This window comes from Lissotriton helveticus, chromosome 10 (genome assembly GCF_964261635.1).
Source record: "Lissotriton helveticus chromosome 10, aLisHel1.1, whole genome shotgun sequence".
Lineage (NCBI taxonomy): Eukaryota > Metazoa > Chordata > Amphibia > Caudata > Salamandridae > Lissotriton > Lissotriton helveticus.
In genome coordinates, this window is record NC_136071.1 from 973,554,588 (window position 1) to 973,578,423 (window position 23,836).

At 42.3% G+C, this 23,836-nt stretch overlaps 1 protein-coding gene across 2 annotated transcripts in view; it reads left to right on the top strand.

Moving 5' to 3' along the window:
• ANKIB1 (ankyrin repeat and IBR domain containing 1) overlaps window positions 1-23,836 on the top strand; it is a 580,820-nt gene that overhangs the window by 228,574 nt on the left and 328,410 nt on the right. For both annotated transcript variants that reach the window (XM_078663642.1, XM_078663643.1), the window contains exon 8: window positions 8,784-8,928. In XM_078663642.1, the coding sequence (XP_078519768.1) occupies window positions 8,784-8,928 (145 nt within the window). The remainder of the gene's footprint in view (window positions 1-8,783; window positions 8,929-23,836) is intronic.

Here is a 23,836-nt window from a genome sequence, read left to right on the forward strand (position 1 = left end):
GTTCAGAGAGAGTATTGGGACAATTGAGCAATGCCTAAATTGCTACTTAATTTGGGGGCAGTAAGTGAAAGCCAAGCAAGGTGCTGTGCATCTTGCTTTTATTGATTTATCAAGCACCTTCAATCTTGTCAATCGCTCTAAATTGAGGGAAATTATGAGTATAATGGGAGTTGAACAAGATTTACTGTCCCTTATAATGCGCATCCATCACCATCTCACAGTTAATATTGAATATGGCCCCTCAGGTGAATGTTTCCCGAGCATTCGGTCGGGTAGGGTTGTCAGGCAGGGGTGTATTTTGTCCCCTTTTATCTTTGTGCTGTATATCAATGGAATCAGTGAATTTTTAACCAAGAAATGCAGAGATGTTCTTCACATGGGCCATATTCTGATCCCCATTTTATTATATGTGGACGATGCAGTTTGAATCGCTCGAATTGCAAATAGCCTTAAGCTTCTTTTAGATCTGTTTTAAAGGTATATAGAGGACTTAGATCTTAAAAAATATTTTTTTTAAGTCCTACATCATGACTTGTGTTTACCCTAGTACTAAGTCAAAGTCTTTTAAGATTGGGGAGTTCACTTTATCAAAGGTTAAAAACTTTAATTATTTAGAGATGTTGTTTAACAAGTCTCTAAGTTGGTCACTGCTTATAACTCTGAGAAGCCAGATTTTTGCAGAAATATCAAAGCCATTTTTAGATTTTCTAGTAAGCTTCAAAACAAACCAATAGAAGCAATGCTGAACCTCTATTAGAGCATGTGCACGTCAGCTTGTGTATATGGTGCTGGCCTTTGGGGACATAATGTGGAATTCTTACAACGCGTAGAGAACCAATTTATACATAGTTTATTATTAGGAGCGGAAGGTGCTGCCTCCTTAATTTGCCATTAAGATCATGGAATGCCGTTTTTGAAATATGTGATTGGGCTGGCACATCTATTACTGTGGATAAAAATCTGGTCATCACAAGAGGCCGGTTTAACAAGTTCCTGTATCTCCGACTGCTTGCTATTCGGTGGGATAGAATAAATACAGTGGCTTACGTATGTGAAGGATTCTTCACAGGATGATGCAGGCTGCAGGGTGGTCCTTGCGGGCAGTTGGGAGGGGCACCCATTGACCCTTTGCTCAGCATATGTGCCACCCAGGTTACACTCGATCATGCATCCCAAAATAGGCGCATTATTGCTCGAGCTTCCACCGGGAGTCTTCCTGATGGGGATAGACGCAAATGCAGTAATAGACCAAGAGTTAGATTGGTTAAGCAACGCTGGGGAACACCCCAGGGGGCAGGTTTTCCCAGACTTCCTCATGGATATGGAGCTGGCAGACATATGGAGGGCACATAACCCACAGACCAAACAATTCACATACTACTCGGCTCGCCATATGTCTTTCTCTAGAAATTTCAATGACCACTCCTAGCTAGGGGTATTTCAGATCACTCCCCTACATGTGTCACTCTCAGGGGTCCAAAGACTAGTAGAACTGGATTTCCTAAGATAGATATCTGGTACCTCCGTGGCCCTGAGCTGAGAAGGAAGCTTGGGGAGGAAATTAAACTGTACTTTAAAGAAAATGAGGGAACTGTAGATTCCCAGGTAACGCTTTGGAAAGCGTTTAAGAGAGTAATGCGGGGACAGCCGCAGGTGCTAATCAGGGGGCAAAAGAAAGAAGCGGCTGCCAAGTTCCATAGGTTGGAGCATGAAATAACAAAAATAGAACAGGAAGCGATTGAAAATGAGGCACGGGCACATGGATTGGCAAAACAGCGGAGGATCTATGATGTGGGGGATAAAGCCTCCAAGTTTTTAGCTTAAATGTGGCTTGACAAATGAGATAAAGAAAAGTACTGAGTTGCGGTAGTCGGGGGATATAGATGGCGCAGTTCACATAACAAATGCCCAAATAGCGGAAGCTTTCGCATCCTACTATGAAGCACTGTATGTGCCCGTGAGTCCGAGATCTGCACCGAATTTTTGGCCGACTTCACACTCCCAACGCTCACCATAGAAATGAGCGATAATCTGGAGGCCGACCTATCCGAAGAGGAACTGGCCTTGGCATTGGGACCCCTACGATCCGGTAAAGCCGTGGGCCACAACGGCCTTCCAGTCGAGTTGTTTAAAGGTATTGCTTCTAAAATCAGTCGCCCATTACTAGCCATGCTTGAAGAAGCCAGCGAATCAGGTACACTGCCTATAGAACAACGCTTAGCCATAATAGTGGTGATACATGAAGCGGAAAAACTCCTAGAAAGCTGTAGTTCATACAGCCCAATCTCTCTATTAAACGTCGAGGCGAAGGTATGAGCTAAGACTCTAGCTAACAGACTCTTATTCATATAGACCAGTCAGGCTTCATGCCACACAGGAGTACCCGCCACAACCTACGGCGACTCTACGTAGTCCTGCATATGACAGCCGACCCTACATCCCCACAATCGGCATTGATGGCACCAGATGTCTCAATGGCATTTGAAAGTATAGAGTGGGAGTAATTAGTTGCAGTCCTAGCTAAACTTGGCTTCGGCCCAAAGTTCTGTAAATGGGTAAGACTGTTATATCATGACCCACTCGCACAAGTGAGGGTTAATGGAACGCTGTCTTGTCGGTTCTCCTTGGGAGGGGAACCAGGCAGGGCTGCCCCCTATCACCACTACTATTTGCAATTGCACCATGGCCACTGGCACACTGGATTAGAAGAGACTCGATGATATGGGGTATTCATGCACCTGGAAGGGGGGGGGGGGCATATCTCTTTATGCAGATGATGTACTTCTATATTTATCAAGACCCTATTTTTCCATCTCCCGGGTGCTGCACATCTTCGCAATGTTTGGCAGTTACTCGGGCTTTGTTATAAATTGGACCAAGTCTATTGTTATAACCCCTCTCCGGACTCCCTCCAAGGCTGCTGTCGAACTGTGCGGCCCGATGGTGGAGGAGGGGTATAAGTATCTGGGTCTGTACATATTCCGTGACCATCAGTTATTTTTGCAAAAAAATATTTATCCAGTACTGCAGATTTTGGGCAGACGCAAGGCACTGGCGCACGCTCCCTTTGACGTTGATGGGGAGGGCAGCGTTATATAAAATGATGACCCTGCCGCACCTTCTTTACGTGTTGCAGAACACACGCTCCCCAGTTCCAGCCATCTTTTTCAAGCAGATAGTTCAAGAACTCGGCAACTTAATCTGGCTGGGGGGGGACGCCTAGGATAGCTTTGAATAAGCTACAGAGAGGAGTCTATGACGGCGGTCTCTCAGTTCCCGAAGCCATGCTATACTGTTGGGTATCGCAACTGATGGTTATAAATGAATGGATATATACTGGAAGAGAGGAACCAGCCTACAGAGTGGATTGGGAGGCTATGCCTAATGGGAACCACGAGGCCCTGCTTTATGCCCGTAGGATTACACAGGCGCTTCCGGCCCATACAGCAATGGCAATAAAGTGCTGGTTTGCAGCTAACAAATACTTTGAGTGGCATCGCCGTCTGACAGCAATGACGCAACTGTGGATGGGTGACCGACTGAGAGAAATAGCCGGCTTGACGGGCTTCGAGAGGTGGAGAGTCATAGGTATCGATCATTTGGGTGACATATGGACGGGAACAGCAGCGCTACCTTTTGAGGACCTAAAAACCGAATTTCAGCTTGCGCCTGCCAGTCCTTTCCCTATGTGCGGCTCATGCAAGTAGACATATAAAACAAGGAGAGACCATCCCTGAATATTCCTCCCTTGAGGACTGTTTGCTAGCAGATCCAATACTGGAAATGGCGGTTTCAACAATATCGAAGAAATTAATCTACAATACACCAGATCCCCTGACTTCCCTGCGCACAGCTTGGGAGACTGACTTGGGCACTCTTGAAGATGAAGAATGGGCCGATGCGCTGCATGGGCCTAGAGAAATAGCAATCAAGTCTAGATTCAGACTGATATAGCTAAGACATCTGCATCGCTCCTACTACCCCCGCACACTACTATACAAATGGGGCAAAGTACAGTCAGCCCACTGCATAAGAGGATGCCAAACAGAGGGATCATTCTTCCATGTAATATGGGAATGCCCAGTTGTCTTTCGTTTTTGGCAGTGAGTGGTGGCGACAATGTCCAGGGTCACAGGAGTAGAGATACCTCTGGATGCCGAGGGTCTCCTACTGATGATCATGGGAGAGGAAGATTGGCCTAGGCATACAAAAACCTGGCTTGCCCTCGCCACCGGAGTGGCAAATCGTAACATAGCGCGTAGGTGGAGGGGTCGCACATCTACCCAACTGTGACTGAATGGGAGACTGATCTTGACTGGTGTTACCACACAGAAAAGGTTATATATGATAGCAGGGGATGCAAGACGAAATGTGGAAAAATATGGTCCCCCTGGGTGAAATACAGAAACATAGGGGAGGTATCGCCAATATGCGAGTAAGAGGGAGCAGGAGAGACTTGTGAATAAAGGCGATCTAGAGTCTTGGGTTGTTTGATTAGACCAATGTTAATGATGCGATAACCCAACAGGGCTGAGTTGTACTAACAAGGGGTGCGGGTTCTGATGAAACGTTATGGGCTCCAATATATCAGAATGGTTAATTGTGTGTGCTTGTAATGCAAAGTATGAGATATCATGAGCCTGTTTAATAAAAAGATGTTTTTAAAAAAAAAAAGTATGTGAAGGATTCTTTTGAGCGCTTGGGTTTGTCTGATTTATATAATTCCCCCCTAAATTTTAAGCCAAGTGTCAAGAAAGTTTACCTGTAGCACTGCTTAAATAATCGTTTAGACATGGAGCAGAAGATGCAAACTATTGTAAACTATGCAAGTTTCAACAACCTGTGGCATAGAGCCCTATTTGGGATGGTTCATATCCCCCACTCATCATTACTGGCTTATCCTTTTTAGATTAAGCACTTTAAATTTGCGTCTGCCGCAATGGGCGCTTGGAATCAAGATGTACCCTATTGCAGGTGTGATAACAGCTCAATTCAAAGCATTAGCCATTTATTCTTGTTATGCCAACTGTACCAAGAGCTAAGGCGTCTCTTCCTGGTGCCTCTTATGAAGGCTAATATGAGATAGTACAAGGAAGAGCTACTGTTTATGCAGTCACTAGGCTCACTTGAAGTTTGCTTTACCGTACTTAATTTTTATAAAATTAGTGTTCCACATTAGGATGGGTTATGAACATTAAAAGCTGTTCCTTGCCATTACTTTTGAATCTGTAACTGGCTATGTTTTAAATCTCATGAAATGCAATGAATTGAACTGAATATTTTTGATTGTAATTGGATCAGTGAAATGTCTTACATATTTTCTATCTCAATTTAAAATGTTGTGGTCTTGCTTTGTGTGCTTTTATGGCCTCTGGCCGAATAAAGTTTATCTTGAAAAGACATCATTTAAGAAGAAATTGGCTTCATTTGAAACCAGACTGCTTAGAAAGCAGATGTTTATGGTTTTAATCAAGAGGTTGATGTAAGAAAGCTATCCCACAAACATACAGTACACATTGCTGCAGATGAAGGTTGGATAACAAAATAAAAAATATTTTTATATGTTTTTTAAATATTCCAGTACTACATGATTCCTAAAGTAAACAAAAATGTCTTCGATCTCCCTTCTAACCAATATTTATCAGAATAAACTCAATATTTCAACCATATAGACCATTTGTGGAAAATATAGATCATTGTTTACTAAGATACAACGACGATAACCAAAAAAAGACCTTCATAATATAATATTAGAATTTCTCATGCAAGTGCACAAACATTACTCCTTTGAAAGGTATTGAGGGCATAGAAGTGGCTTAATTAGATACATAATTGGAGTAAATGAGAGATTGGTGGAAAGATTAGTAAATTAAATGAAATGCATACTAGATATGTGGCGAGAAACATTCAAACAAATAGAATACAAGACAACATCACTAAGTACACCGATACATGCAATGTGTTAATTGACACAAGTTTCCATCCCAAATTACTAAATGAGGACCTGCCTTGCTATCAAATGATAACATTTGATGGGATTATTTCTGAAGTAATTTAACTTAAAGTGGAAATTGAGTACTTCAAAAAGAATTTTGGAGAACAGGAACTTTTAAGTAAATGCTAAATTATTATTAGAATCAACCTGTAAATAAAGTGTATTTGTTACAATACAAGGATAAAGGAACAAATGGAAATTTAATGAAAGAGTCAATATAATCATGACAATCTGAGAAAATAAGAAAAAGCATCAGTGAAAAGTGGAAGATTGTGGAACAATGTGAGAAATTGAGAGCCTTTAAATAGGGAAACTAAACAGTGCCACAACATAGAGTTTGAAATCTTTGAACAACTTTTATAAAATCATAAGCGGAAGATGTCTCTAAACAAATGTTATTGAAAAATAAAGAAAAGAAGAATGCATCCCTATTTGAATTGTTTGAACTGTATGGACATTTTGGAATGTGATGCTATTAAGCGCCACTATTTAGGTCAGAAAATCAAATTAAAATGGTATCTTGCTTTTTAAATGAAGAAATGCATATTGACCATTAAGTGACTGTGCATTATTTTATGTGGGCATGGCAAAATGCCAAGTGATTTCGTAGTGCAAGAACATTCTTTAATTATATGCAAAGTCTCCAATAGCAATATTGTTTGATCAGAATAGTCATATTTTAATACTATTTTGATTTGAGGTACTAGATGTAAGAAAACACGTTAAAAGGTGGAAATTTGAAACAAAGGTTGTACATAAGAGAATATTTCTGGCTATAACTGTTATGAACTTTACAGTCAACAGGACCTTATGATTATATTTACTTAAGTTATGTTTGATTGATTTCTTAGTGTTAGCATGAGAGAGTAGACAAAATACTTGTAGCTTAAAATGATGCCTAAAAGCAAAGAAAACAGTCAATCGCCATTATACATAGTCAACAATGCAGAATCCGCATGGCAGCTCCTAAAAACGAGTATGTAAGTGGTGTTCACAACAGAGTTTAGCAAGTTTGAAAAACTGTGGATGAGACTGATAAATAGAGTGTTTTCAACTTTATGGAGAAGGGATATTGTCAAATGTTCTGTTTTAGACTTTTGTTGTAGATGACTGTCAAACTATTTTTAGTGTTTTTCTTTATTTCTCATGTATTTTGCCATTATAAACGCAGCACAACTGGTTTTCCATAATTTACCATATGCATTTGATTGTACATCAAACCATGTATTGTTGAATTGTGTACATTAACTGCAGTTAAAGCAATAAGTATTGGAGACTTGTTACCTTCGTTATTACACACACTAAGCTTTTAGTCAGTTTTATACCATATTCAATTAGTGTATTGTAAACTTTCCTATCCTCTTACTTGTGAGATTAGCCTAGTACTTTATTTACCAAAGGATATCATCAGTTGCATTATAGTTTATGAGGGTGATTATCAAATGATGTCCTGTTCGATAAATAATGGTATGTGCAGTAGGGACAAAAGAGTCTCGATATTTATTTATTTATTTGTAGAGTTTTATATAGCACGAACTTGCCCTGAATGCATCAGAGCGCTTCAAAATGTTTAAAAGGTGTTAATTACAAGGTTTACATAGTTCATATTAGAGTAGGCATGGCATAGGCGAACCAAATAACGGAGTTGGGAACTGTAGCTGATAGTTATTCAGATAGACACAACTTATAATTATATAAATTGTTTTAGCAGCACATAATAGTAGTACGATTGGTGTAGGCATAAAGGCATACCAGCATAAAGGTAATGCATAGGCGAAGCATCAAAGGCATTTCTGAGGTAGAGACAGCTGTAAAAACGTTTTCTGTTAACAGCTCACAGTATTACACATATTTTTACTCACAAATTTCTCGAAGATTAAATAACGTCGTGAATATGAAATACAGTAGTATTGGGAGGGATCTGAAAACAAAGGATTCAAATAAGTTGGAATTATGAAATGAAGAAGTAAAAGGAATATTAAAATAACTGCCTTCTGATTTCAATTGACGCAGTAGATGAGGAAAGATTTGTGATCATTCGTCTTCTCTAGGGCCTTCGGTAATTCATAGTTGCTGTTCATGCTTCGCTCACTACCACCTCATTGGCGGGCTCAGGAATATCCTCTTTGGGTGCCACAACATGTGGATATATTTCCTTTTCAATTCTGAAGAGCTAACACCTAAATGTCCGTAACTTTCTTAGCGATTGGTATTGGCCTGTCTATATTTCTTCTTACTGACTCTGCAGAAGGCAGCTTCCAAGAGATCTGTTTGACCTGTTATCTCCCACCCCGGTCTCATCAGCCCATTAGAGTTCTTTTTTAGCCACGTTCCTTGCATTCCTGCAGAAAATCCATTCTGGGCTTATTTTTGAACAGCTGTCGGATTGGACGTAAACAGGCATCTTCCAAAATGCAGCCGCTCTTATGCTACAGGTGGTTATCATCCACTGGGCTTAAAACCTTCAATCTTACCCTGTGCCCTCACATATTCTAAAATATTGAGCATAGGGAGAGTACAGCACAAACCGTAGACAGAACAGTGTGAGTGAAGTCAAAAGGGTTATCTATGTTTATATATTGACTGTGTTAAGCTGGTAGGAGAGATCCACTATAAGAAGCTTTTAAAAATGTTATGATTCTAAGACTTAAGTAGTGCAGCAGGGAATCTTATGATATGGCGTGTTATGAATTGCAATGGTGTTTAATGCCGTTTTACAATTCAGTTAATTGATATAACAATTGTCCGTGGTACTTGTGTTGTTTACAGACGTTTTTTGTTTTGACAGATTTTTGAATCTCAAAATTCAAGAAGGGGAAGCTCACAACATTTTCTGCCCTGCATATGATTGCTTTCAACTTGTTCCTGTGGATGTCATTGAAAGTGTTGTTTCTAAGGAGATGGACAAACGATACCTTCTGTTTGATATCAAGGTAAACCGTTATGTGGGAGCTGAAAAATCAGCATAATTTCCTTTTACTGTTCATGTTAATCAGTATTTATCCTTACAGGGTCCGCCCTGTGAGTGAAGTGCTAATACATTTCAAATCCTTAGTGTACAAACAAAGCAACATTCTAGTATGCCTGCTGTTTGTGATTGTTAGTGATGCTGCACTGGATGACGAGCTGCTATTGTCTCTGCATTAGGATGGTCTCCCTTACATAATAACACCACAGTCGTGGATTTTGTTACGTTAGTGCTTTGATGTTTTTTAGGAAGAAACATTAGGAACATAGTTTCAACATGTATTAGATTGTAGTACAATCTCTCTAAATTACAGGATGTCGGGAGAACACAATCAGAATCCATTTTTATTATGAATAATTAAATTAACAATATAATGAAATAAAGATAGCAGTGCAGGAAATGAAAGGAAGAGGAAGCCATAGGTAATTCCAGGAAGCAGTCTGTAATGGTTTCTGACTACTTCCATTCATTACATGCTGTTTCACTAAATGAGAACTAGGACGACCATAAGTGCATGGTGCCGAGTTCTGCAGGAGCTGCTGTAGAACTGAACTGGGAAATGGTCGGTAAACTAAAGGCGCAGTGGAGTGGTGGTGGGGGTGAAGGAAGCAATAGTGAAGCTGAGAGGAATGAAAAAAGGAAAGTATATCAGCTACCTCCTTTAAGAAATCAAACTGTCAATATGCTTCATCTCCACATTAAGAAAATCAGTGGCAGTCTGCAAACGGAAGAATGTACTCCACAAGGGAAAACCCAGGTGTAATCACATAAGTAGTGTCTTGCTTGCATACTCTAGGGAGATCTGCAGAAATTCCAATTTGTGGCGATTTAATAAAATAATTTTGTTTGACATACATGAGTTAAAGGTAATGTCATTGAAACACAAAGACTTTAGGGACAGCTACTTTTCATCAGTGTATTGATGCATAGCACCAGCGCCCTTCCCTGTTTCACAGAGGAAATCTAGGCTGAGATTGTGTTATGCTGGTGCTAATAGCTTCTTTTCAGAAACCACAAGTCATAGGCGACACTGAAGGGATGTGGATCCCTATTTTACCAAATTGTTTTTAGTTGTAAAGATAAGAAGAAAACAAATAGGACCCTGGATACGGAACCCCATTCAACATTGTCACACTATAAGTAAAGATCAGCAGTGTCAAATGCTTCTGAAAGGTGGAGCAGAAATTGTAGTCAGTGAACACCCTTATCTTTTATGTGACAGGCGTAATCTAATATCTACAAGGTTGCTGTTTCTGTGCTGAATGCCACTCTGAATCCAAACTGGTAGACAGAATAGATGATTGTCGTTAACATAATTTGGTTAGTTGCTTTGATGCACAGCATTTAAAGCACTAATTATCAAAAGCCAGACCTTTTCACAAAGATGGAAGTTGGATGTGTGTTACATAGATGTTCTGAACTAGGTGGCTTTCTCTTGCTTTATTGTCTTTAACAGCTCTTCTGGAGTAATGGATGTATTGTAATTGGCTGCTGTTTTGTGTTGAGATCATTATGTTCGAGGCATATGAGCTGCAGATCGTACACTTTTGCAATAGATCGCCACCTGGTGTTGGGCTCGGATGATTGCAGGTTGTTGTCTTCTTGGAAGAAGTCTTTGTAGTCACGAGATAGGTGACTCCTCCCTTGGACAATACTGCGCATGGTCATCGACTCCATCCTCAGATTGTTTTTTTCCGCCACTGGGTTCGGATGAAAGTTTTCCGCTCCGGCTTTTTCAGCATTTTCGAAGCGTTAAACTTCATATAAACATTTTCGACATCGAATAGACTTTTTGACATCACCAGCTACATTCCGGTGTGTCGACGCGGGCCGTTGGGCCTATCGGTGCCATACGGCCTACGCCTCATGGACAGAACTACATTCAAGAGATGCCCAGTATGTCGAGCAAAATTCCCTCATAGCGACCATCACGAGGTTTGCAACCTCTGTCTATAGCAGAAACACGACGAGTAGACCTGCACAGCCTGTGCATCCTTCCGATCGAAAAAGACCATTTGGGATCGGAGGGCCCGTCGACACAAGATGAGGAGATCAACACCAGCACCGGAGGCCATCTTTGAGGAGGAGATCATCGGAGAAGACGTCTCCGAGGACGAGGATCCACTCGAAGATATCTCCGAGGACGAGGCTCCACTCATCGCCGAGGAAGACTCGCCTGATCACCAGATCATTTCGGGAGCAGAGGACTCGGACGACTCGATTCCATCTCGGCAGCCCGTGAGTACTCTTGCCCAGTGCTTAATTTGTGCCGGTGCTTTCCGGTGCTAAGCACCGGCACTTATTTCTCAGGGCCGGGTCTTCACTCTCACGCTGAGCAGCACACGGACAGTTATTACATTACAAATATTGCGTGTAAAGTACACTGTACTCTACACGCAATATTGGTAATATAATAATTAGCTGTGTGCTGCTCACTACGTTGAGGGTAGGGTCCGAGTCTCCCCTGTCAAGATCTAATATCGCCCGGTCCCCATGTGACTACGTGCGCATAAATATTTCAAATGAGATGTTGGAAGCCTAGCCGCCCGCCTTATTCTGTGCCACACATTTCCTTCAGAAAGTGAAACTGCCTGGGTGGTCCCCGCCTCGGAGTAGCATAGTTCACGCCGCAACTCATTTTGCAATCATTCATTGGTAGTGCGCTAGCCTAGAGCACTACCAATGAACAATTGCAAAATATAATCTTAGCCTGGCCTGGCGAATCGTCAAGTGTGTGGCAAGAGTCAGACCAATCAGCAGTGTCTTCGTTGACGGCCCGCCCAGCACACCACAGCTACAACATTAATCATCCCACGATGTAAGCATGCAGAGACATTCCTCGCAGATCATTTAAGCTAAAAATGCTGTCCCACAGTCCCGGTAAGTAATGACCCTGAAAAATGTTACAAACATTTGTTTGTTTTTACCAGTGTTCAGCGCTTTGTCTACCAAGTACTGAAATGGTTCTTTATGCTAAATAACGTTTTATAGTGCGGGGCACACGGTTGCAGTTCTTCCTCCACTGCTGCTGGCTTTTAACTTTAGTGGAAAAATACATCTTTCTTTAAAGTTAAAAGCCAGCAGAAAAGGAGGAACAACTGCAGCCATGGACCCCACACTATAAAACGTTATTTAGGATAAAGAGCCATTTCACTGCTTTGTAGACAAAATACAGCACTGAACACTGGTACACAGCTAACGGCAGAAAAATTACCTGAATGTGAATTTTGCCAGGACTGGCACGTTCAGCTAGTTTTGTTTTATTGCCATCAACTGTGTACCAGTGCTCAGTGCTGTATTTGTCTACAAAACAGTGAAATGGTTCTTTATGCTAAATATCATTTTATAGTGTGGGGCCCACGGCTGCAGTCTTTCCTCCACTGCTGCTGGCTTTTAACTTAAAAGAAAGGTTTATTTTGCCTCGAGTGACACCAGTAGCGGCTACTGCCAAAAACACTTGGTGGGTGTGGGCGTGGGGGTGGTGGGGGGGGGGGGAATGGTAAAAAAAAACATAAAATAACTTACCTGTTGCTGCTGCCGGATGCCACCTCAGTGCTCCTCTGCTCCCGTCCCTACCTAATCATGACGCTGCTCTCACATGAGAGCAGCATTGTGCACTTTAGTAGTGCACTCTTAAATACATCACAATAGTGTGGTTGACTGCAAGCTCTGCAGTAGTGCACATCCTCATGTCCATTGCACTAGAAACAAATTAAAGGATCACAAATGTGTGTGATGCAAAGAACTACAACTACCATAAAGCAATGGGAAACTAAGACCCTCTAAAAGCAGAGCTATCTTAAACATGTTTTACCTCTGCTGAGTCTGCACTAGGCTGGTGAAATAATCATTGGTTTATTTAGAAAGGGAGTTGTATTATTCTATCACTTATGAATAGTGCTCCCTCCGGTATAAAGCAAGGCCTTTTTTCAGAGTGCAAGACTCCTCTCTTCCGCTACTGCATGGGGACAGGTGAGGGTAACTAAGCCTTCTCAACCCAGGTCCCTGGGGTTGCAGAGACTGCAGGTTTTCAGTCAGTCAGATGTTTAGGGACCAGCATTTTTAGAAAGCTGACAAAGAAAGGGAAGCTTTAATGAGCAGTGACCCGCCAGACTGGGGCATAAAGACGGGGAGGGGGCACATGCCAGACTGGAGCGTAAGGGACCACAAACTAGACTGGGTCCCAAGGAGGTACAAGTGAACTGGGACTGAAAGGGATGGTACTGGCGGGTGACCGAGCAGAAGCCAGACAGCTGTGCAAGGGGGTCGCAGGCCAAACAGAAGAGTAATGGAGGCAAATGCAAATCTGAGGGAAATGTGTGGCAAGGGTCTGATTGCAGTGTGAGGTGGCCGTGGGGGCATAGGTCACACTGAGGGTACTGGCCAGGGTAGGGCATGTGGGAGGGGACACAGGAGGAGCCGCCCATAAGTGGCACATTCAGGTAGTCTTGTTTTTCTGCCATCAGCACACATTCTTGAAATCTTATAAAGTGAAACTAGTAGTCCCACATGGTAAAAGTCCACATTTGTAAAGCGCACAATCACCCGTAAGGGTCTCTAGGCGCTGGGGGCCGTCGTGAAGATTAAGCGAGCTATTGCCCAGAGTCACATGGTGCTGGGCTAACCTGCCGCCAGAGCCTGGGATCGAACCGTGGTCCCCAGATTTCAGCGTCAGTCGCCCTGGCCGCGGCGCCACACCTCTCCACATGGTAATGTGCTCTACTCTTGACAACCTTGTACTGGCTAAAGGTAGCAGTGGCTAGTGGCACACATTATGGGGCCAATTGGCCGCTATTCAGGACAGCTCACCTACCTAGCTGTACCGTCTGCTATAAGATGGTAACATAGTATTGAGTTTCTCCCCTTAATGAAGAGCTTGTATACCCGTCAAAAATAAAATTAATTCTGACTGTCACCTTTGCTATTATATCGTTTTTCAGGACAAAACATCACCCTTTGAGGTCAGAAAAACATCCCCAGTTGGTGTCTGAGTTGCAGTGAAAATTGAAAACCTGGGATCACTGCCGGCTTCCCTAACCAATTTGTGTGATCATAGGCTAATATTTTCTTTCATTGACTCCGTTTTATTCATTGGTGTAAACAAGGGGAGGGCTAAAGCTGAGGACTTCTATTTCCCTGAGATAGTCTCAGATGTGTGTTCTATTCCTGCTTTATTTTAATAGTTTACAAGAACAAGCAGAGAAAATATGGTTTTTTGCACCCATAGATAGAAAAACGCTAGAATCTCTTTCTGCATGTTTCCACTTTCTACATGTTCCAAACTACTCCAGCTTTTTTTTTTAAACTGACTTGTATTGAAGCGTTTCTAATATCTGTATGCAGCACACATTCAGCAGGTTTTTGGTGTGTATAATTTTGCAGTACTAGAGATTTTATTTGTATTCTTTATGATTGCAAGCATGCTCACTCTATAATATAAAATTGCTGCGCACCAATGTTTTAAGTGGTATGTGCAAAAGGTGGTGGTGTGGCCATGTATTATATAGGATAAAGACATACACCCTGGCGTACATGTTCGACCTTGTTCCCTTTTCAATGCATTAATAACTTTAGCCAATCTATTCCAAAATTGTGCTTTAAATACACTTTTGATTTTATTTTTTTAAACTTTTCCTCAAGGGGCGGTGGGAACCTCCTATGAAAACCTTACTTGATGAAACCTCCCTTGCTGCAATTCAGATAGGGTATATCATTGGGCTTTATGTGGTAACAGTTGAGGATGCGGGTGGAGCCACTAGAGCAAGTGGGTGGAGCCAGTGGAGGAAGTGGGTGGAGCCGGGGGAAGTGGGTGTGGCATTCTAAAAAAAATTGAGCACCTGGACTTCATATTTTACAAATTAAGCACTGCTCTTGCCCCTGCACAACATACACTACCCAAGCCAAAGGCAGCGGTCGGCACTCCGCCCATGGGGCCCAGTCGAGACCGAGATCTACCCTCAAACGCCCCGCCTTCGGGCTCTGCTCCGAGGAGAAGACTACACCTTCCGGTGCCTCGGCACCGACAAAACCGCATGTGCCAATTCCACCTCCTCCTTTGGCACCAAAACATCCTTCGACACCGAAGGACTCTTTGACACCGAAGCCAAAACGCCCTTTGGTGCCCAAATACAAGGATCCTTCAGCACCCATACCAAAAGACACATCGGTGCCGAAGTCAAAAACTGTACCGGACCCGAAAGCTTCGACTCCGAAACCTTCCGGTTCCAAAAATAAAGAGGGGAAACCAGAGTCCGGCGCCGCAGGGCTACCAAAGCCTGTCTCTACGCCGAAATCTCCACTAATGGTACCAAAGACTCCAAGGCCTGATACAGACAAGCCTACCAAGACAAAATCACCTTCGGCACCGAAGAATTTGCCACAGGACCCTACAACTCCTTCTAAGGCAAAACACATAAAACAACCACTATCGGCACCGAAGAAATCAACACCGAAGAAGGCTGTAATGGAGGAAGAACTGTTTAGACCAGATCCTAAACAAAAAAAGGTCAATATTAACCCAAAAACTGGACATGTGGAAGCAATTCCTTACAAGAAGAGACCAGCAGACACACCACTTCTGCCTGTGGTTCCTGCCAAGAAAAAGGATTGTGCAACTTCTCCAATGCACCCTTACTCTCCTTCACCTTCTTCCTCTCCTATCCCTCCTTATACTGAACTTATAGCCTCTCCTGTTCAATCTCCTACATCATCACACCACACTGTCGAGGAGTATGATCTAGGTGGGGGGAATGATGTACCAGAGCCAAATGCATATCCCTTAGATGAGGATGTCAATCCAGAATATCCTAAAGAGGATGACATTTAAGGTTTTCCACCACACAATGTGCCAGACATTCCTGATCCTCAGTACTACCCAACAAAACCTTCCCCTACAGAAGATAATATTGGGTTTAATCATCTATTAAATAGAGCTCCCCTTTACCATGGGGTTTCAATGCACTCTGATGCTATTGATGAGGATTTTTTACTGGATACATTTGAGCAGTCGCAAAGGTCTACACAAATACTACCCATGATCAAAGGAGTCATTAAACATGCTCCAGACTTATTTAAAGACCCGGTAAGATGTAGGGTGCTAAATCCAATAATAGAAGTCTATGTTAAGGGACATCTGCCACTAGACTCTTTGGTAGTGACTAATGCACGTAAAAGAGCCAATTCCCAGACTTCTGGTGACGTGCCCCCGCCTGACAAGGAATCTAAAGTTATTGATGTGTCAGGGAAACGGATTGCTGCGCAAGCAACAAACATATGGCGCATAGCAAACACACAAGCCTTACTCTCACGCTATGACAGAGCTCACTATGACCAATTAGAAAAACTAATGGAACACCTCCCAGATCAATACAAAGATCAGGCAGCAGAGCTCTTACAAGAAGGCAAACTAATATCCAATGCCTCAATTAAATGTGCACTAGATGTAGCTTGTATATGGCAGAATTTGAGGCCACTAACATCTATGATAACCCAAATTGGATGAACAATTTGAGGATGTATGCAAGATACATCGATGACTTATTATTCATTTGGAGTGACACGTAAGAGAGCCTGGTTTTGGCCTTGAATGAACTGAACGAGAAAGACAATAGAATCCAACTTACGTGGCAACTAAGCGACAAAATGATAACTTTTTTGGATGTTTGCATAAGACACACCAGCACAGGATTAGAGACTGATCTTTTTAGAAAAGACACGGATCGGAACAACACACTTCACCATTCAAGCTTCCACCAAAACTCATTAAAACGGCATTTGCCTTACAGCCAAATGTTAAGGATCAAACGCATTACTTCGAACCCAGAGATGTGTTTAAAACGGATGGCAGAAATGAAGGCAAGGTTCTTGGAAAGAGGATACCCACAAGACACTATCACTGAAGCAACTAACAGAGTTTGCAATACCACAAGGGAAAAGGCACTTAGCAGAGTGGAAAAAAAAGAAGACACACGCATGGTGGTAGTCTCGAAATACTCAACACTTAGTGGGAAATATAAAAACATCATATTAAACCATTGGCGAATTTTATCATCAGAACCTGATTTCAAAGACTTATTCAAACATCCGCCCATTTTTGCACACACTTGAGCCAACAACCTCAGAGAAATTCTATCCAAGGAACCAGTTGAACAAATCATATACAAGGGAACAAGACCTTGCTTTAACTGTAACAGTTGCAACAACATAATCAGAGGCAACATAATAAACCACCCAATGAAAGGCAACAACATCAAAGTAAATGTCAATGCCACTTGTGACTCTAACAATCTAATTTACCTACTCAAATGTCCCTGTGGGAAAATTTACATAGGTAAGACAGAAAGGAAGATTAAAGTTCGTCTCAACGAACATAAATCCAACATTCGGACAAAAAACGAGAAATCCAATATAGCTGTGCATTTCACAGAACAGAAACACACTGTGGCGCAAATAAAATTCATGGTTTTGGAAATTGTCGAAAAGAAGGAGGGAAGGGATAATAACAAAACCCTCCTACAGCGTGAAATTGCATGGATTTATCGCATGCAATCACAGAAACCATTCGGACTGAATGATCGAATTGAATTAAGCTGTTATCTTTAATTACAATCCGTGGCTTTATTGACCCATGTATCCATTGTGCTGCTGTTTTATTATGCTGTTTAGATTTTTAACATGTGTTGTGAACTACCAATGTACAACCAACATGGCCGATACACTTTTTCCAATATTTCCCTTCACTTTGCCGTACCCAACATGGCCGACTCCTCACTCACTAGTCCGGTTTTCATTTCCTTTAAACCCGTCACGTCCGTCTCGTTCCTAATTGGTCATTCTATATGACGCGTGTAGTAAACATCACAAGTCACTCTCAGACGCTCCACGCCGTATGCAGAACCTCCGGCTTCGTGTAGACCCGGGACTGTTAAAATTCAAGTAAGTCGAGACATATCTCGCCGTTCACTCGCGCACTGAACGTCTCAGCTCACTGCGAGCAGACTTTTGACATTGGTATATCTTCTTGTTTCCAGCTACCACGTACCGCATGCCCGGACTTCTTCGGACATGTGAGCATTTTTCACCAGGTTTTTTATTCACAATTCCCATCACCACCCCTTTTTTAAACACACTGGGATTTCACATCAGGGCACACAACACCTGCAGGTCAAAATGTTAAAATGCAACGAACAGCTTTGTTCTTCATGATTTAGATGGGCTATTTTTGCAAATGTGTGTCATTTATTTTCATTTCTCTAGGGCTCCTTGAGAAAGGGCATTTCTGCCCGAAATGCATCGGAGCAGCTCATTGAGTTAATTGAATATGTTGAAAGACAAACGATGATTTAATCAATCAAATTGACTATGCAAGGATAAATATTCAAGTGATAAATAAAGAATTTGAAAAAGCAACATTTCTAAACAGTGGAGTCTGTCGTTTTTGGACGAACCCAACGAGAGTGCCCAAATATAGGGATGCGTCTATATGATTATATTCGCACACACAAAGTAAGGCCTTTTCCATCTTGGCACCCCAACTATGGAACTCACTTCCCCTTGAGATCAAATCACAACCCTCACTGGATCTCTTTAGGAAAGCTCTAAAAACCTGGTGCTTTATTAATGCGTATCAGTAAGCTCTATCCACCTGGTGTTCTCAGCTAGTTTTGAGTTAGGCGCCTTGACGCCCATGGGGCTAAGTCGCGCATGTATAAATCCCACTTCATTCATTCATTCACACAAGGTACATTTGAATGGGCGTGAATGGTCGGTTACGCCACCTATTGGAGCACCCAACACTGAACTAAACTACTCAACAAATTGAATTCATATCAAGCCTTTAAGCCTAACCGTGCTGTGCACCGCGCCTACTTTTTCACTAGATGTAGCTGACACAGCATCCAGAGCAGTCAATACTAGTGTTATACTCAGACATCATGCGTGGCTACGCATTTCAGGTTTTAAACCAGAGGTACAGACTACCATCTTGAACCAGCCCTTCAACCAGAACCAATTGTTCGGGACGGAGGTAGACGTCACACTAGAAAAGATGAAGAAAGACACGGACACAGCGAAGTCTATGGGTGCATTACAATCCACACAGACTAGAGGTTCTTTTCGCTGCTCCTTTTATAGAGGAGGCTCTAAGCAGACCGGCACAGATACAACATCATCTTTTAAGACGCACACACAAATCTCCTCTAACAAAGGATACTTTAGAGGAGGATACAGAGGCAACAATAACAAGGGAAGAGGTAGAGGTAATAACAACAACCGCTCCTCTTCCGCTCCCAAACAGTGACTTCCCTCTGCCTCCCCTACAGCATTCCACTCCTGTGGGGGGCAGATTATCACAGTTCCTACCTGTCTGGAATTCCATCACAACAGACAGGTGGGTAAGACAGATTATCCAACATGGCTACTGCCTAGAACTCACAGCGACCCCCCAAATATACCACCCAAGCAGCGTCCAATGTCTACAGAACATATAACTCTGCTTCAACAGGAAGTTATAGCACTTCTACAGTAGTTCAAGTAGTTCCTTTAGAGGAACGGGGAACAGGAGTTTACTCCCTGTACTTCCTAATTCCCAAAAAGGACGGGACACTGAGACCAATTCTCGCCCTTAGGCCCCTCAACCATTACATACAATCAGATCATTTTCATATGATCACTTTACAACAAGTACTCCCACTACTACAGCAGGGAGACTTTCTTTCAACACTAGACCTAAAGGACGCCTATTTTCATGTTCCTATACATCCTGCACACAGGAAGTGTAGTGTGTTTATCTAGGTACCTATATTGATACTCCTATTTCTGACCCTTGTCCGGTTATTAATTCACTAATGTCCATACAACGGCACAGAAACCCGTTTTCAGATTAGGTCATAGCGCATGCTGTCACATTAAGCAAGCACTATTCCTCCAGCCCCCTAGAAAGCACACCGAGTTCTCAAAACAAACCAAACCTCCAGCAGACCTGGGAAATCCCCCGCAGCTATTGTTTTGATTTCGCTCGAGAACTCCTGAAAAGAATGTAAGAACGACCAGTCCTTATGACATTCTTACTGACGTCTTATGTCCATCCTTATGTCAAACTCGGCACCTTTCAGGTATAAATATACCGACACTGCCCTAAGCAAAGACACGGTGGTGATGAGCTTGAAGCAGCGCTACTTGCCGGAGAGCCCAGCTGATGCAGGAAGCCCACGGACGCTGCCCCTCCCTTTTTGACGCGCTGAGAGAGACGCTGCCTTTTCTCCTGCCGAGAAATCCAGCCTCCGGCGTTTCCGGCTTACCTTCGCGGGTAACTGGGATATCGAGTCCTGAGAGAGAGATACCAGACCTCCTGCCTTCTAAATCCCAGGTACTGAACTGACTAACCCCTTACAGAGAATTCTTGAGTCAGATTCTTGGCAAAACAAACTTAACTTAAACTGCTACTTACTTACTCCATCCCACGTATTAGGCTTAGGTCAGGCACACCAGGGTAGGCGTAGTTAGAAGCACCAGTTGAGTACGATTAGTCAATGTATATATGTATGTATAACTTTTATCCATTTTAAGTATCATATGGCTAAGAAACCATATCAATGCTTTTACAGTATTATTTTATAATCCTGCTTTTACTGTATGCACTTTACTTAACTATGAGTATTGCAATAATAGCGATTCATTTCTCTTGTATGAGAAAAAGAGACTGATCAATAAATAACATCTTTTTATTGAAACACGCCCATCTCTTATTTCTCTACAAACTGGTGGAACTAAGAATGCACGTACTGACTGAGTAAAATAATTGTCTTTTGTTTTCACACGACTCTAGAGATATACTCTTGATTAGGGGGAGCAAAGTTGTCATAAATCCCTTCTTGTCTATCCAGGGAGGTTAAACTCCTCCTCGCCTATTCGAGAAAGTTTCTAGTGAACTCTGAGCTAGCTGGCACACACAAAACTTTAAGTCTAATATCGTCAGTAGAAGACCTAGTTAACCTCTGTCCTACGTCTATACTATTGAAGATATTATTCCAATGCGCAGAGCCTATTGGGAATATAGGAACTACACTACATGGCGCCCAACGTTTGGTAAGGCGATAAATCTAACGCAAGGCATTAGAGTAACTCAGTCGTGCTATTCCACACAGACCCTTTTTCCCATAAAACTCCAAAGACGTCTGGAGTTGGTAAAAGGTTAAAATCCGCCAAACTTAGTAGGAGGAGACTCCTATGTACGGTTTTTGGTTTATTCAACGTTGAAGGATACACTGTTCCAAAATATTGTGCACCTAATCTTTGTTTCCGTGGAAACCGGATCTGCAACAAAAAAAAAAACCTTCTTGTCAGTCAAATGTCAGACAATGAAGAAGAAAGGGAGGCAGCTAGAATAGCAGCTCAACTCCTAGCGGATGACAGAAGTCTCCTACAGCAGGACCCGGATGCAATACTCATCCCGGTCAGCATAAGAAAAACTATAACTTTAAAACTTATAGAAAATGGACTAACACCAAGAGGTGGTACAGTCATATTCGTAATTGAGGCACACGAATATCGGCAGACAGAGGTATTCTATTCATGGATAAACTTTCCAGCAGCAAACGCTGTAACAAAGGAGTTCCACTATTACAAGATAGAGGAACCTCCGGATGAGTACACCCCTTTTGAGGAGGTGGAAATACCACTCAAATACCAAGAGCACCTGCTCTGGTTTAAAGGCGCCCTAAAACATAATGATCACATCACCAGGCTCGGTCCACTAGTTAGACCAGGAGCAACGTGGCCGGTTCTAGCCGGCTACACACCACATCCAGACATTGAAAAAATGTCGAAACCAGAACTTTTAGCACAGCTAGAACAACTGATTAAAATACACAGACAATTAGTCCAATATGTAATGCGGACTTCAACAGTCCAACCAGCTATTAAAATTCCACAGCTGACCCCTCATCAGGGGAACACAAATAAAATCACACCACAGAACATACAGTCCTGTCTAGGTAAAGTACCCATTAAACGGGAACAAATTCCATTCTGGTTAGCACAGAAAATAACTCAAATAGAGGCGGTATTTCCAGATACCACCCCTGTTGAGAAACACAGAATTCTGACTATCTGTCTTCCAATGGGGATCGCACCACATATGGAGGACTGTGACACTTGGGGTACAGTCTTTGCTTCCATTTACACAAAAACACATGGTGTTCCGTCCATGGCGGTAATACCAGAGGTGCTAAAACAGATTCAAAATGAATACGGTCCAGAACCGGCTTTAACTCTTGGTATGAAATTACTGAAAGATTTCAAGCAGGTCTCGGCAATATTACTAGCCAACATAAAGGGGGAAGCAGCAAATGTGGCAATCCGCCAAAGGTTGAAGGAAACAGATATAGCAGACCAACCATTTGAACTTGCCAGAATCATAGAAAAATCCTATGAAGAACTAGGAAGAGATAGTTTGGGTGGGAAACCAGTGAAACCCCAACTAATTGAAAATCCTGAAAAGGTATTTATTAAAAATAATCTAAACACTTCAAAAAAGAGCTGGGATGGAAATAAACAATCCACTCCCAAAGAAAAAAAATTCCAGTCCAGAGGAAGGTCTCCTCGGCGGAGAGAAAGATCTCCGGACCAAGGACACAAGTCTCCCCAGAGGGAGCCCTCTGAGAAAAAATACAGCCTTAGAAATAGGGATAATCTGAAGAAACCTGATAGATATCAAGATATTGATACACGTCCCTCTCGATCTTTTCAGACTTCCTCGCAGAAATCGGAAAGAAGAGGACGGTCAGAACACAGGGAAGAGCACGTCAAGTCCAAAGACAAAGAACCTGCTCATCAAAGTAAAAAGTTACAATTTCCAAAGAAGAAGGTAGCCAGCATTAAAATAATCAAACATGCCGAGGATCCTGAGGACTCAGCTGAAAAACGGAGAGTGGGCTCAGACAATGCTAGACAGCGCAGCAGAAGTGAGCATAGCTCGCAAGATCCTGATGAATCATCTGGAGACAGTGGACACGAATGAATACATTCAGGTGGAAACTGCAGATACCAGAGTTAGCAAACCTCATAAAATATATGAAATAACTTTACGTATAGAGGGGGATAAGACTAGAAAAATAAGGGGTCCATTTTGGGATAATCTCTCCAAGGGTTATGACATCCTTCTAGCTGAAAAAGACTGGCCACCAGAGTTTGTCAGGGAGTGCCCTCATGGCGAAGAAATGATTATGCCTGCCTTCTCAAATCATATTCCAATTCATAAAAAATATACACTTGCAAGAAAATGGGCAGTAGCCCAAGCTCCTGCACTATATAAAAATCATGTGGGATGGGATGAGGACTCTCCTCCTCACAAGATCCAGTTAAAATCTCAACCGACTGCACAGAGGCAGTACCCAATTAAGCAAGAAGCTAAAAAACAGGTCAGGGAGATCTTAGATCAACTTGAATACCAGGGGGTGATTGAAACATGCACCTCATAAATGAACAATCCTTTGTTTCCTGTCTCCAAACCAGATGATTCATATCGTCTAGTTTTGGACTACAGACACCTTAACTCATGCTGCAAAACGTTTGCAGTACAAAACTCACACAGTGCCGCACTAATGAATAGCATAGTGCGCAAAAAATACAAAACAACATTAGACATCTCTAATGGATTCTTTTGTCAAAATATAGCACCTGAAAGCAGATATTTGACCGCTTTCTCAATAAATGGCTCGCAGAAAAATTTCTGTCGTTTGCCCCGAGGGTTCAAGAACAGCCCAGGATTATTCTCAGCGAGAGTAACAGAGTTACTACAAATATATGATGATGAGGCATTATCTTATGTCGATGACATCTATCTAACAGATGATGACTTGGATACTCACTTGAAA